At 55.4% G+C, this 13,443-nt stretch overlaps 2 protein-coding genes across 8 annotated transcripts; one reads left to right on the forward strand and one right to left on the reverse strand.

Moving 5' to 3' along the window:
• Positions 1 to 204: 204 nt before the first annotated feature.
• LOC139596368 (C-signal-like) lies at positions 205 to 5,957 on the reverse strand. The gene is made up of 7 exons (XM_071440613.1): positions 5,904 to 5,957; positions 2,071 to 5,739; positions 1,706 to 1,757; positions 1,314 to 1,501; positions 893 to 1,051; positions 679 to 798; positions 205 to 370 (listed from the first exon to the last, which is right to left on the reverse strand). Exons 2-7 carry the CDS (start codon positions 2,215 to 2,217, stop codon positions 257 to 259), a joined length of 780 nt encoding a protein of 259 aa, XP_071296714.1. The 5' UTR covers positions 2,218 to 5,739; positions 5,904 to 5,957; the 3' UTR covers positions 205 to 256.
• ACD (ACD shelterin complex subunit and telomerase recruitment factor) lies at positions 5,506 to 13,434 on the forward strand. 7 transcript variants are annotated; one of them, XM_071440603.1, is made up of 15 exons: positions 5,506 to 5,609; positions 6,393 to 6,522; positions 6,769 to 6,893; positions 7,457 to 7,547; positions 8,089 to 8,168; positions 8,367 to 8,411; positions 8,919 to 8,953; positions 9,329 to 9,492; positions 9,686 to 9,791; positions 9,913 to 9,993; positions 10,400 to 10,531; positions 11,067 to 11,165; positions 11,398 to 12,104; positions 12,648 to 12,715; positions 12,887 to 13,434. In XM_071440603.1, the coding sequence occupies exons 1-15, from the start codon at positions 5,548 to 5,550 to the stop codon at positions 12,951 to 12,953; spliced, it is 1,992 nt and encodes a 663-aa protein (XP_071296704.1). In that variant the 5' UTR covers positions 5,506 to 5,547; the 3' UTR covers positions 12,954 to 13,434. The 7 variants fall into 7 exon arrangements, with proteins under 7 accessions (XP_071296704.1, XP_071296705.1, XP_071296710.1 ...); XM_071440604.1 differs by having other exon boundaries at positions 9,689 to 9,791; XM_071440608.1 differs by lacking the exon at positions 5,506 to 5,609 and adding an exon at positions 6,132 to 6,270 and having other exon boundaries at positions 6,769 to 6,982.
• Positions 13,435 to 13,443: the final 9 nt, after the last annotated feature.

The raw sequence follows: 13,443 nt of genomic DNA on the forward strand, positions 1-13,443 counted from the left end.
GTCTCCAGAGGGCAGTCACGGTGCCATGGCACCTGCTGGCTGGAACTCATGGGGATGCCAGTGACAGCCGTGGGTTGGGGCAGCTGTGGGCACCACCAATCCCCAGTGCAGGAGTGGGATATCTGGAAAGGGTCACCCCATGAGCTGGCACTGCACAACAGAGCTGGAGGTCTCAGCAGGAGTTTATTGAGGATGTGGGGGAGGTGGGAGCAGTGCCAAAGGGACCTCTTGGCTGCCAGGATCCTGCAGTGGTGCCTCACCAGGGGATGACGTTGCCTTCCCAGTCCAGGAAGGTGCCGGTGTCCTTCTCAGAGAGGGAGGAGAGGACCTTCAGCATCCCTTGCACGCTGTCATCCACTGTCACTGGGGGCTGTGGGGCACAGGGGGAGATGCAGCCCATGCCCAAGGCCTGGCTGAAGGCCCTGGAGCAGCTGGAGCCAGGGGAAAGAGCTGCTCCAGGGCAAAGGGAAAGCTGAAAACCCCAGGGGGAGGGACTGAGACGAGAACTGAGGGCACGGGGACACCCAGCACCCAGCACCCAGGACCAGGACAGCGGGAGCTGCCCCAGCAGGGATTGGGCAGGCAGGGAAGCCATGGACAGGGGCTCAGGATAGCAACTCCCACGGATGCAAAACCAGCACAGAAGCTCTGATGGACCCGCCCCGGGGGAATTCCTACCACGCCTCCGGCAGAGCTGCCCAAGTCAGTTTGCACCCAGCCGGGGTGGAGAGCGACGCAGAGGATGCCGTGCTCCTTGTACGCCAGGGACTGGCACTTGCTCAGCATGTTCAGAGCAGCCTGAGGGCAAACAATGCAGGGACCGTGGTGAGAGGGGAAGGGGGGCTGCAAGGGAACCCACAGCTGGGCAGGGAAAGCAAAGGTGTGACAGCACCTTGCTGCAGCGGTACGAGGTGACTTGTATCAACTCCCAGCCAAAGGCAGAAGCGATGGAGCCGCCAATGCTGGATATGTTGACGATGGCAGCCTTGCTGCAGCTCAGCCCTGAGCCTGGGCTTGCCTGGGCAGCCTTCTTCAGCAAGGGCAGAAAGGCCTGCGAGGAGACAGAGGGGACAGGAGCACACATGGGCAGGCAGGGGAGAAGCTCCTTCCACAGTGGGCAACATTGGCACCAGCACTGAGGGAGCATCCTCCCTCCTCTTCCCTGCCGGGCTCCAGCTCCTGAGCTCCAGGCCCATGGCTCCACAAGCTTCTCATTAACTGAGAGCCCATTGGTAATCAGAATGGAGGCAGGATTCTCTCCCACCAGCCCTTCATGCTTCCCCAGGACAGCCCAACTTGGGTGAGGGTCTCACCTGGCCCATCAGCAGGGGGCCAACTGTGTTGGTGGTGTAAATCTCCCTCATGTCCTCCGATGTCTCCGTATCAAGCGTGTTCAACTTCACAATTCCAGCATTGTTGATGAGGAGGTTCAGCCCAGAGCCCCCCAGGTGCTCTCCAACCTTGGCTGCAGCTGCCTTGATGCTGGGAGGGTCAGAGACTTCTGCAGAGCAAACACAGGGGAGGTCAGAGCCTGTGTCCCCATGCTGAAGTCCCCTCTGTTCCCCCAGAGGTGGCAGTGCCCGATGGCCCTGCAGGCACCAGCCCATGGCACAGCTCCCTCCCAGCACGGGGCTCCCAGGGCGTGCCCAGCCTGGGCACTCGCCAGAGGAACTGGGGCAAAGGATCCGCACCTCGGGGCACCTACCGAGCGGGATGATGATGATGTTGGGGTGCTTGGAGGCCAAATTCTGTAACTCCTGAAAGAGAGGGCACTGTGTAGGCATGGAGAGGCTGGAGGGGCTGTGCAGAGGCTCAGCCGTTCCCAGGCAAAGCCCATGCCACTCCATCTCTGTCCCTGCATCACTTTGTGTCCAACACCTGCTCCACCTGCCACATCAATGGGGCTCTGTGCCTTCTATACATGCCTGGTGCCATTCTCCCCTCCACATATCCCATGCACAACTGGTCCTGTGGTGTCAAGCCAGCTGACCTGTGCTGCAGGTGCTTGACTGCAGCTCCAGCCCATTGCAAACACCATTCCTGATCCAGTCTCCCCCTGCCCAGTCTCACCTGTGCTCGCTGTCCCTTGGGGTCCCGACAGCCTGCAAAGATCCACTGAGGTGGGTTTGGCATCCTCAGGAAATGCTGGACGAGCCCCAGGCCGAGTCCCCGGTTGGCCCCAGTCACCAGAAGGGAGCGGACGTGGAGCCCTGCCATGCTGCCCTGGCTGTGGCTGCACTGCTCTCGCCTGGACTCTGCCAGTGCCTTTTGCTACTTGGTTATCTCACATGTTCCCATGAGGACTTGCATCAGCTCGTGGCTCTCAGAAATTCTCTGCCTGCACCTCAATCTCTTGGCTCTGGTCCATACCCGTGATCCACTTTTCCTGCTGGCTGTGGAATGATGCAAAGGGAGCCAAGTGTCCTGCCCAGGCAGGGAAAGCCCTGGGCTAGGTGTCAGGAGTGTTGCTTTATGCTACCAGACCTGAGCCTTTTGGTTTTAAGGGCCAGCACTATCCCTGTCCTTGCAGTGCAACACCATCTCCCACCACCTCCCTCCCTCCTGGGATGCCAGGCCTGTCCCTCCCTTTGCCCAAGGTCAGGCAGGCGAGGCTGGACTTGCTGACTCTGCACAGTGCAGTTTATTTGCCTTAGTTTGTGCAATGCCGAGGCCAGGGCTGGGGATAGAGCAGTCAGGACAGGTGAATGTCCCTTGAGGACTTGAGAATAGAGCAGCCAGGACATACAAATGTTCCTTAGCCACAGGAATAGGCTGAGAAACCTAGAAACCCTCCAGAACCACTGGGAAAAACCCTCCAGGGCTGACCAGAGTGACCCCTTTCCTCAGAGTCTGCTCTAACAGCACCTATAATATTCAAGTGTGATAGAAGGATAACCCCTGCCCCATCCCTGGAAGTGTTCATGGACAGGCTGCATGAGCTTCTGAGCAACCTGATCTAGTGTAAGGCATCCCTACTTGTTCAGGGGGGTTGGAACTAGATGGTCTTTAACATCCTCTCCAGCCCAAACTATGGCTCTGTGATGCTATGATAAAATTCAGATTTGCCCCTGGGTGTGACTTTGGTGCAGGTGGGAGCCAGGGCCGTGCCCAGGCACACACACTGCAGGTGAACATCCAGCCCCAGGGTGGTCCAGGTACTGCCCAGCTCTTTCCTGCAGTACTGAGCCAATTGATGGACTGAACTCCCAGGGAAGCATGTGACTGGTGGATTCAGGAGCTTTGGACAGGCCTGAGGATCGCTGAATTATACAATCATCCCCCAGGAGTTCCTGTTGCACCTAAAATCAATGGAGAACCATGACCTGCATGTTTCCCTGTGTCCCCACCCTGCAGGGAGGGTCTGGGCATCTGATGGATGATACATAGATTGTACTTGGTGGTCTTAGGGGTCTTTTCCTGTCTAAATGATTCTCTGATTCTATGATCCCATGGCCTCCCCAGCTGGTTCCTGCTGCAGCATCACTCAAACTGCACAGACCATTTGCAACAGTGGAATATACACATTTAAGATAGTTCAGAGATGTTGTGTAGGTAGTTTAAAGTAATCAATAACCACTTATACAGGATGTGATTGGGCAGGACTAGGGTGCATAAGCTTGTGGAACCTCTCCTGCTCCAGCTGAAGATGCTGCTCCAACTTTGCTTTGCAACTGGACAATGATGAGCTGTCATGTTCAGGAGATCTGATCCTCCATCCAAATGCAACCTTTCCAAATAAATCAGCTTTTGTCAGAAAGAGCAAACCCTGCTGCCTATTCTTCTGTGTCTTTGGTGAGTTGACCCTGGCTGAATGCCTCACATTCACCAAAGGCACTCTATCACTTCCCTCTGCAACTGGAAAGGGGAGAGGAAAAATGTAACAAAGGTTCATGAGTTGAGATAAGGTCCAGAAGAGATCACCCACCAAATACCATCACAGGCAAAACAGACTCAAACTGAGCATATCAACTGAATTTGTTACTAACAAAATCAGAGCAGGATAATGAGTAAGATAAATCTTAAAAATGCCTCCCCTCCACTACTCCCTTCTTCCCAGCTGTACCTCCCCCTGCTCAGCAGTGCAGGGAGGCAGGGAATGGGGGTTATGATCAGTTCATCACATGCATTCCCTGCTGCTACTCAGGGAGAAGAGTTGGAGCCCTTCCCCTGCTCCAGCATGGGGTCCCTTCCATGGCAGACAGTTCTCCATGAACTTCTCCAATGTGAGTCCATCTCCTGGGCAACAGTTCTAGACAAACTGCTGCAACATGGATCACTCTTCCCTGGGCTGCAGTCCTTCAGGCACAGGCATGGCTGCACCATGGGCTGCAAGAGAATCTCAGCTCCCGTGCCTGGAGCACATCCTCCCCCTCCTTCTGCACTGACCTTGGTGTCTGCAGAGCTACTCCCCTCACATATTCTCACTCTACTCTTCTCTGGCTGCAATTACATCTGCACAGTAACTTTTTTCTTTTCTTCTTAAATATGTTATCACAGAAGTGTTACCACTGTGGCTGAAGGGTTCAGCCTTGGTCAGCAACACATCTGCCCCTGGCTCGAGGACGTTCCTGGCAGCTTCCCCAGAAGGCCCACCCCCACCAAAACCTGGCCATGCAAACCAAATACAGGGTGACAATTATATCCATCTTGTCGTGCCATTTCACTGCCCTCAGTGTCAGCTCACTGATGGAACCACAGCCTCTGACATGGGGATGAAAGGCACTGACTGCCCCAAGTCACAACTCAACTGGGTGAGGGGAGGAATTTGCCATCCCTTCACCAGAACATTTCCCAGGTTGTATGACAGACTTGACCAAGTGGCTTTAATACCTTAAGATGAGATAAAGGATGGGCAAGGCTGTTGTGGCAGGATGCTTCTTCCCATGGGCAACCATCTGGGGAAACCCTGGGATTACCTGGAGCTGGAGCCAAAACTAAAGGAAAGAACATAAAACCAAGGTAGAGTTCCAGGGATAGTTTGGCATCATGTGTGAAAGGCAAACTGTACTACAGAGTGTGCCAAAGCATGGGGGATCCTGGAATGACTGAGATTGGAAGGGACCTGTTGTTCCAACACCCCACAGTCAGGGTCACCTTTCCTTAAGCCTAGAGCCCCATCCAACCTGGCCTTGAACATTTCCAGGGATGGGGCAGCCTCAGCTTCTCTGGGCAACCTGTGCAAGTGACTCACCCCACTAGCAGGGAAGAATTTCCTCCTCATATCTAATCTAAGCCTGCCCCTTTTTTTCAGTTTGAAGCCATTCCCTCTTATGCTATCACTCCAGGGTCCAACATCCCCCCCCCAGCTCTCCTGTAACCCCTTTATGAACTGGAAACGGCTCCGACATCTCCCCAGATCCTTCTCTTCTACAAGGGCACGCCTAGGTGTGCCTAGGAAAAGCGCTGGGGTTTGGCACAGGGACAGGACAGGACATAAAAATGAGGATTAGTATTAGGATGGGATGGAGGGCCGGGAGCCGGGCCCGCCTCGCTCCGCCCCGGAGGTGGCGCTGCCGGGTGCCGCTTCCCGTTCCGGGCCGCGCGGCCATGGCGGCGGCGGCGGCCGCTCCGCCGGGCGGGGGGAGCCCGGGGCTGGCGGCGGGGGAGCGGTGAGGGGGCCCGGGAGGGGGTCAGCCCTGCCTGCCCTGAGCCCCCGCCTGGCCCCAACCTCGTGTGGCGCAGCCCCTGCCTGCCCTCAGCCCCTGCCTGTCCTCAGCCCCGCCTGCCCTCAGCCCCTGCCTGTCCTCAGCCCCTGCCTGTCCTCAGCCCCGCCTGCCCTCATCCCCTGCCTGCCTTCAGCCCCGCCTGCCCTCATCCCCACCTGTCCTCAGCCCCTGCCTACCCTCAGCCCCTGCCTGCCCTCAGCCCTGCCTGCCTTCAGCCCCGCCTGCCCTCATCCCCACCTGTCCTCAGCCCCGCCTGCCCTCAGCCCCTGTCTATCCTCATCCTCACCTGCCTTCAGCCCCGCCTGCCCTTATCCCTTACCTGTTCCCAGCCCCTGCCTGTCCCCAGTTCTTCTCCCTTTCACAGTTCAGACTGTTACAGTTAAGACTCGGTCCCAGGAGAATAGTTATCAGGTGGTAATAAATAATATGGAAAGGAGTAGAAATAAACGTCCTCTCCTGTGTGGGAGACTTGCAGAAGGCCAGGCACACTCCAGAGCTGTGAGTGTCCCCCTCCACTGTCCCAGCAGGATGCAGCAGGACCTGTGTGCCCCCAGCAGCGCGGCTTCCTCAGCACAAAGCCCTTAGGATGGGTGCTTGCAGAGAAGTGGGTGCACTTGGGTGGATTTGAACAATCTGCTGGGTTTGTGGCTGTGCTTGGAGTGCAATACCCTTCCCAGGGTCATGGGGCACTGCTTATGGCTTCGTGTCTTGTCTCTTCTCGTGTAGTCTTGTGTGTGTGGACAAGAATGTGGCTTCTCCCAAACTCTACGTCCTGGAGCCATGGATTGCTGACCTCTTGGTGAATTACGAGCAAGTGGATGAGCGTGAGAATTTCCTGGCTGGGCAGGTGGTGCGGGTAGGTACCCAGAGGGACCGTCCCAAAGTGCTCCAACAGCCTTTGAAATCAATTCTGGGAAGTGCACAGTGGTTCCCAGTTTGCTGGCTGTGAACGTGCAACTCTTCCTCCTCAACAAAATCAGAGGATTTTAATTTTTGTTTTGAGGAGGAAAAGCTTGGTGTTGTGACCGCCTTCTTGTGAAATTTGTTCCAGATCTATGAATAAGAGCTCTTTTTTTATCCCCTTTCTCCAATCTCTTGACAGGTCTTGAGTGACTCGAGTGCAGCTGGCCAGCCTGGGCTCCTCCAGGACGCTGTGGTGCAGGTCTCTGACGGATCCTGCTACATCCGTGTGGTCATTACAGCCGAGGCTCTGCAGGCAGAGGAAAAGTGGGTTCCACCATGGCTTGGCGTGGCTGGGACAGCAGTTCTGCACAGCTGCTGGGAGCACCTGGGGCTCCTGCCTGCTCTTGTCTCAGGTTGTGTTAAGCTAAAGCAACCTCAGGGTGGGAAGCTGATGTGAAAGAGCTGCTAAGAGAGGAAAGCTGGAATGCCCTTCCTCCAGTGTCTGCTGGTTGGGATGGGCAGGAATCCATGGCGGAAGCTGTGATGCCATTAGAAAGGACTGTAAAGCCCTTAGGTTTTGTGGAAGGAGCCAGATCATTAACCATGGTAGCCTGGGTTGCTCCTTCAGTGCTTTCCTCCATTTCCCCATTTGGATACCCTTAAACAGTTGGGGTACTGGTAGCAGAGAGCCAAGGATAAGCAGCAGAAAGAAGCTGCTCTTAGGCACAAATTACTAAGGAATAAGGAGCCTTAGTGCCTGCTGCTCATGCTGAGACATGTTCCAGAATGCCCCAGTGTGGCTGGCAGAGCTCTTGCAGGAGCCTCACTGTGTGTCGGGGGGATCCAGCTCTGTTCTTCAAGGCACTCCTGCTCTGCTCCTTTTCCAGCGCCCACCTGCAGCTGAGGCTTTCCAGCCTTAATTGCAGAATTATCGTCCTGCAGAAGTACACGGTGTGTTTTCAGGACGAGGCCAGGCTGGTAAGTGCTCTGAGGAGTGGAAGCAGCCTGTTCCTTTATCTTGCTGTGCTTGCTGCACTCCTGCCTGCTTCCAGCTGCTCCCAGGAGCTGAAGGCAGGTGATGGGTGGCCTTTCATTTCCAACTGCAGCTCCTGTGGGGTCTGTGGCAGCTGACCTGGGCAGGGATTAGCCCTTGCTGGGGATAGGGTGCATCTTTCCCAGGGTCACCTGGCTGTCACCTCTGCCTCTTGGACAGCTGCAGAAGGCCTGCATGGGCTGGTGGCAGAGCAGCCCACTGTCCCCTTGCGGTGGTTCAGAGGTGTCCCCACAGACTCCCCTGGGTTGGCCCACCCTGGTGTGTGGCTCTTGTGGAGCCATCAGCTGACACAGGAAGACACAAACTCCTGTTTGAAGGGGGGCTGTCCTTTTTGAGGGGACCTTCTCTTAGACTGGAGGGTGGGTGGCAGAGCTGGGGTGGGTGTGGGAGTGCTGGCTGCCCCCAGGGAAGGCAGAGGCAGTGGTGGGACTCAGAGGTGCCTTACAGGCTCTGTCCTCCCCACAGGAGGACTGCGAGTTCTACCTCACGGCCCAGCAGTTCATCGTGCTGCCCATGCAGAGGCAGAGGATGGAATCATCTGATGGGTATGGCCCATGGGGTGGGTGGGTGGGTGGGGCTGTGCTCAGGGGGACTTCATCTTCCCCACAGCAGCACTGGCCCTGGGAGTCCTAATGTGACCTGCTTGTGGCAATCCCTTTTGAAGGAGGGATTGTCTCCAAAGCAAGGGAGAAGGGAGATAGGGATTTGGAGGGAATCAATAACTGGCTTCTCTCTTGCTGCAGAAACCAGGACCCCTCTGTGGTGAAGAAGATAAAGGAGCTCTGGCTGTGAGTATGGGGCTGAGGGATGCATCCAGATACCCTGATATGTGCAGCCTCAGACTGGGGTTAGAGCGGGCTGGCACAGGTTATGGCAGCTCCTGGCTAACCTGTGTGACTCCTTGCCCTGGAATGTGACAGAGTTGAATAGACTGTGAAAAATGAAATTGGTGGCACATTGCCAGCCTCTTCCTCTGAGCTAGGAGGAAACACCTGTGGGGAGCTTGTTCCTGCCAGTGGTGGGCAGCACAGCTGTGTGGGTCAGCCCTGCACAGCTCATTCTTCATCCTTGGAGATCCCCAGGGTCTTCAATCAATCCTTCCATCTCCAGGGGTGAGGCTTCCTGATGGCTATTCCTGGCATACTGAGAATGTGGCCAGTGGCCAGATCAGCACCCAGTGGGGGATCCTCTACTTTCACAAGCTGCTTCTTCCAATCCAGGGTGCTTGATCTGTGACCAAGAGCTGTGTATATCCCAGCCCTAACCTGGCTTTATCTTCTCCTTGGTGATTACAGGAGGAATCTTGCTGTGAGGAATGCTCCCAGCTCAGGTAAAGGGTTGTGGGGGGCACGCGATGCTCTGACTGCCTGGGGGAGCCCTTGGGTTTCCTCAGCTTGGTCCTTGTTAGGCAGAGGTAGCACAGACCTGGTCAGATCTCACAAGTGTGTATTGCTAAGCCCAAAGCAGGAAGAGATAATGCTGACAGCTGAAGCAGAGTGGGACATGAAATGCCTGTGCTCATGCTCCTGGTCCAGGATTTGTGAAGAAAGGAAAGATAGTTTCTAGAAGCAAAGGAAATGCAGAATTGTGGCTGTTCAGTGTCATGACAATCACCAAGTCATGCAGCAGGGTAAAAGTGTTTGCAAGTGAGGCTTGCCTGAGTTCAGCTGTCTCCTTCACTTGTGTCTGTGTGTTCTTGCTCTAGAGCCCTCTGTCTCTCAGCTGATTGATGCCATAGGACAGAACCAGATGGAGATTTTGAAGGAAAATGCCGAGGAATGCTTGGATTTATGGAAATCAAAGGAGAAGCCAGTGACAGTGGAGGATGAGGTTCCCATCACCCAGTGGGAGGCAGAGCGCAAGAAGGAGGTCAGTCTGTCTGCTGGGACCAGCTGGGACAGCTTGGGGTGCTCTGGTGGCTGGGAGAAGGAAGGGAAAGGACAGTGGGCAGATCTGGAGGTTTGCTGGGGAGGGAGATGTTGTTGGGTTGGCAGGCACAGGTGGACTCCTGCATCTGGAGAGGGACTGCCCAGCGAAAACCTTGTCACATGTCTCATTTCAGCAGGGTGAGGATGTTTTCATGGTCCCAGTCAGTGCCCTGGTGATCCCTCCTGAGGAGGAGGCAGTTGTTTGTGATTCTTCTGAGGCAGTGTCTGCAGGGTACACAGGTAGGCAGTGCAGCACCCAGGCATGTGAAATTAGGGGCTCCCTAGGGTGGGGAGAGGAGTTCCCATGCTCTGGGTGTGCCTCATGCTGGGGGTATGACCAGCAGTGCTCTTTTCATTGCAGATACAAGCCAAGCAGCTCCTGGAAAGAGTAGTGATGACAGGACAGTGCCAGGAGACCCAAGTGTTGTATCTCAAATAAGCTGTGAGTAGCAGAATCTGCAGATCCTGGAAGGATTTGTGTTGGAAGGGACCTTAAAGACTGTCTAGCCCCAATCTCTTCCATGAGTAGGGACACATTCCACTAGACCAGGTTGCTCCAAGCCCTGCCCAACTTAGCCTTGAACATCTTCCAGGACTGGGGCAGCCACAGCTTCACTGGGCAGCTTGTGCCAGGGCCTCACCACCCTCACAGGGAAGAATTTCTTAAAAATATCTAATCTAACCCTGCCCTCTGTCAGTGCAAGGCCATTCCCCTTTGTCCTGCCACTCCATGGCCTTGTCTAAAGTCTTTCTCCAGCCCTCTTGAAGCCTCTTTAGATACTGCAAGGTTCTTGAAGGTCTCCTTAGAGCTTTCAATTCTTCAAGCTGAATAATCCCAACTCTCTCAGCCTGTCTCCATAGCAGCAGTGCTCCAGCCCTTGGATCATCCTCATGGCCTCCTATGAACGCTCCAGATCCCATCCAGCCTTTAGTTTCCTCTACAGTTGGCTCAGCCCATCTCCCTGGATTGAGTGGAGGAGGTACTGGTGTGGCCAGGTCTTTGGGAGACCTTGAGCAGGCAGGGGATGGTCCCAGTCCTCAAGCTTCTTGAAGCTGCAGCTTTGGTTGATTGTGCTGGGAGCACAAGAAGTCATTTTGATGCCATCACTGAGTGTGAGTCTCCTGCCCTGGTGTGGGCTCCTCGCTGGCTCTGGCTCAGCACCACAAAGGGTTTGTGTCACCTTACTTGGCTTGGTGTCACCAAGCTTTGCTGCAGAATTACCTGTGGAAGCTCCATGTGGAGGAGGAGCTGAAGGGAAGAACTGTCCTGGGCAGTGCAGGGTGTAGGAGAAGGCCTTCTTCATACCTGCCTGCTCTCTGGGCAGTGTCTGCCTCTCCAGTGCCTGCTCTGTGAGATCTTGGAGAGGATCTCACTGGAATATGCTGCATTTTGGGCTGGAAAGGGTGCAGAGCTCCCCTCAAGAGCTGTCTCTGAGACCTTGTGCACAGGGGACCCACAGGGAATGGGCAGCTGCTTTCTTTGCTAAAATCAACCCTCTGGCTTCTTCATTGCAGATGCTGCATCACCAACCTTCTCAGATAGCCTGGAGGGATCCCTGGACAACCCCTGGAATGGGATGCCCTCGTTGTCTTTGACCCCAAGCTCTTCAGATGGTGAGTCCCATGTCCCAGGGCATCCAGCCTGCCTTCCTGGCAGGAGACAGCTCCTCTCTTCTCAATGGGTGTAGCTCACCCTGGATGCTGGCTTGATTTACCCTGGCCATAAAGCAGTGCTGTGTTGTTCCCATAGCCTGGACCTGCATCATTGCAGCCCTGACACTCTTCCTGTGTGCCAGGGCAGGTCCCACCACCCTGCTCAAATTGACAGTGCTTTTCCTCTTACTAGAGAAGACCTTTCAATCTGACCCTCCCCTGAAGACCCAGAAAGATGTGGCTGCTGACAGCAACACCACTGACCTGCTGGAAGTGTGCAGCCAGAGCTCTCCTGAGGGCTCACCCCGGGGAGAGCCAGCACAGACCTCCTCTCCCTCCCTGCTCCGCTGCTACAGCAATCCCAGTCTGGCAGAGATCAGCACCAGTGAGGCAGCATCAGCTGCAGAGGCAGCCTGGGATGCCCTGTGTGCTGATCAAAGCCTGCAGAGATCCAGGGGCTCTCAGCCCACCCTGCCCACTCTTTCTCCAGTTTTCCCAGTCTTGCCCAGCAGCAGCTTGCAATCGCCACCTGGCAGGATTCCTCACAGGGAGCAGGCCTGCTCCAGTGGCACAGCCTCCTCTACAGAGGCATTGAAGCCTGGACTGGCTCACACCAGGACAAAGCGAGGAGAGACTGTGGGTGCCAAGAGGAAGCTGGTGGAGGAAGATGAGCAGGCCTCCAGTGAGCAGCAGCATCTCCCAGGCACCTCGAAGCGCAGGGGGAGAGGCACACACAAGGGAATGGCGCTCAAGAGCTCACGGGGTGCAAAGAAGAGCAGAAAGGAGACAGGGCTGCAGAGTAGAAAGGAGCTTGAGGAGGAGGAGGAGGAGGAAGAGCAAGCATCCCCTGCAAGAGCTGGGCCCAGCTCCAGGCCGGAGCAGCGCAGTGCTCAGGAGCCGGTAAATACAAAGCAGCTGGTGAGGTCCCCTGAGGGCTGGGGCTGCCTGGGGAGGCTCTCAGTGCCCACAGCACTGGTGTTCATCCCCAGGATCTTTCCTCACCAGCCTGGTGGGGATGGGAAGTTCAATACAGGTGTCAGTGTAGATGGTGGAGGATCTGGGAACCCTGAGGGAATCATGAGGGAATCATGTAATCACTTAGGCTGGAAAAGAGCTCCTGAGATGGAAGTCTAACAGTCTAACTGTTCCCCAGCACTGCCAAGCCACCACTGAACCATAGCCCCAGCTGCCATATCCACAGGCCTTTAAATCCCTCCAGGGATGGTGAAGATGTGGTTTAGCCAGACTTAAACAATTGGGTAGGAACAAACGCTGGAGCATCTTCTGAGCTATCTGGGTAAAAGAAGATCAGAAGAACAGAGGGAGAGACACCTCAATCCTAGGTGTTTTCCTGGGGTTATTGGGCTCTCAGGCTGTATGGGGCAGCACTCTGGGTGCTGTGGGTGGAGCAGACCCATCTCACCCTCCCCTTTGCTTTTGTAGCTCATGGAGAGACCACCCCAGTACGAGGCACCGAGCCCCGAGCTCTGCCAGCAGGTACAATCTATCAGGTCAGTGCCATATCAGCCATGGACTTGTGGCTGTCCCTTGTTCCTGCAGTGGGACTCACACACCTATAGTGAGTCTCTAACCTCTGCCCTACCCCTTGTCACCAGCTGCCCAAGTGGCATGTCCACAGCTGGGTTTCTTCTCACCCTGGCTCCTCCTGTCTGGTTTCTCAGGATCTCAAAGGCAATGCTGAAGTGGGCATGCTGGATGCTGACTGAGGAGGAGGAGGACGACTCCTGAGCTCAGCCCATCATTCATTCCTTTGTTTCTTCAGTGGGTTTGTCAGAACACTGGGAAGAGTGGTTGGGGGAGGGATGTGGGGATACCAGAAGCACTGTGCCGCAGGAGACTGCTGAGTGGGCTGGCCTGGCTGCAGAAACCTTGGTTCCAGGGGTGCTGGCATATGACCTGTTGAAAGCCAGTACCCTCAGTGCCAAGAGGGGAGAAGAACATTCATTCAGGCATGCCTATATGGGAGCCAGTATCCCTCTCCCACCTCTTCATCCTTTTCTGATGCCTTGTCCCAGCAGGTGGGGACAAGAGGTGACCCAGTGCCACCATTGCAGCAATGGCAGAGGCCCTACAAGCTGATCTTGCTCCAAAGGTACCCCAGGAGCTTGGATGGTTTATTGAGTAAGTTTAGGTAGGGTCCTGCACTGTTTATTACAAAAAATATCCTGCAGGGTTATGCTGTAGAAATTAAAAATTGTATATTTTTAAATACACAGCT

This window comes from Agelaius tricolor, unplaced genomic scaffold (genome assembly GCF_023055355.1).
Source record: "Agelaius tricolor isolate 1412-34295 unplaced genomic scaffold, bAgeTri1.0.p SCAF_15, whole genome shotgun sequence".
Lineage (NCBI taxonomy): Eukaryota > Metazoa > Chordata > Aves > Passeriformes > Icteridae > Agelaius > Agelaius tricolor.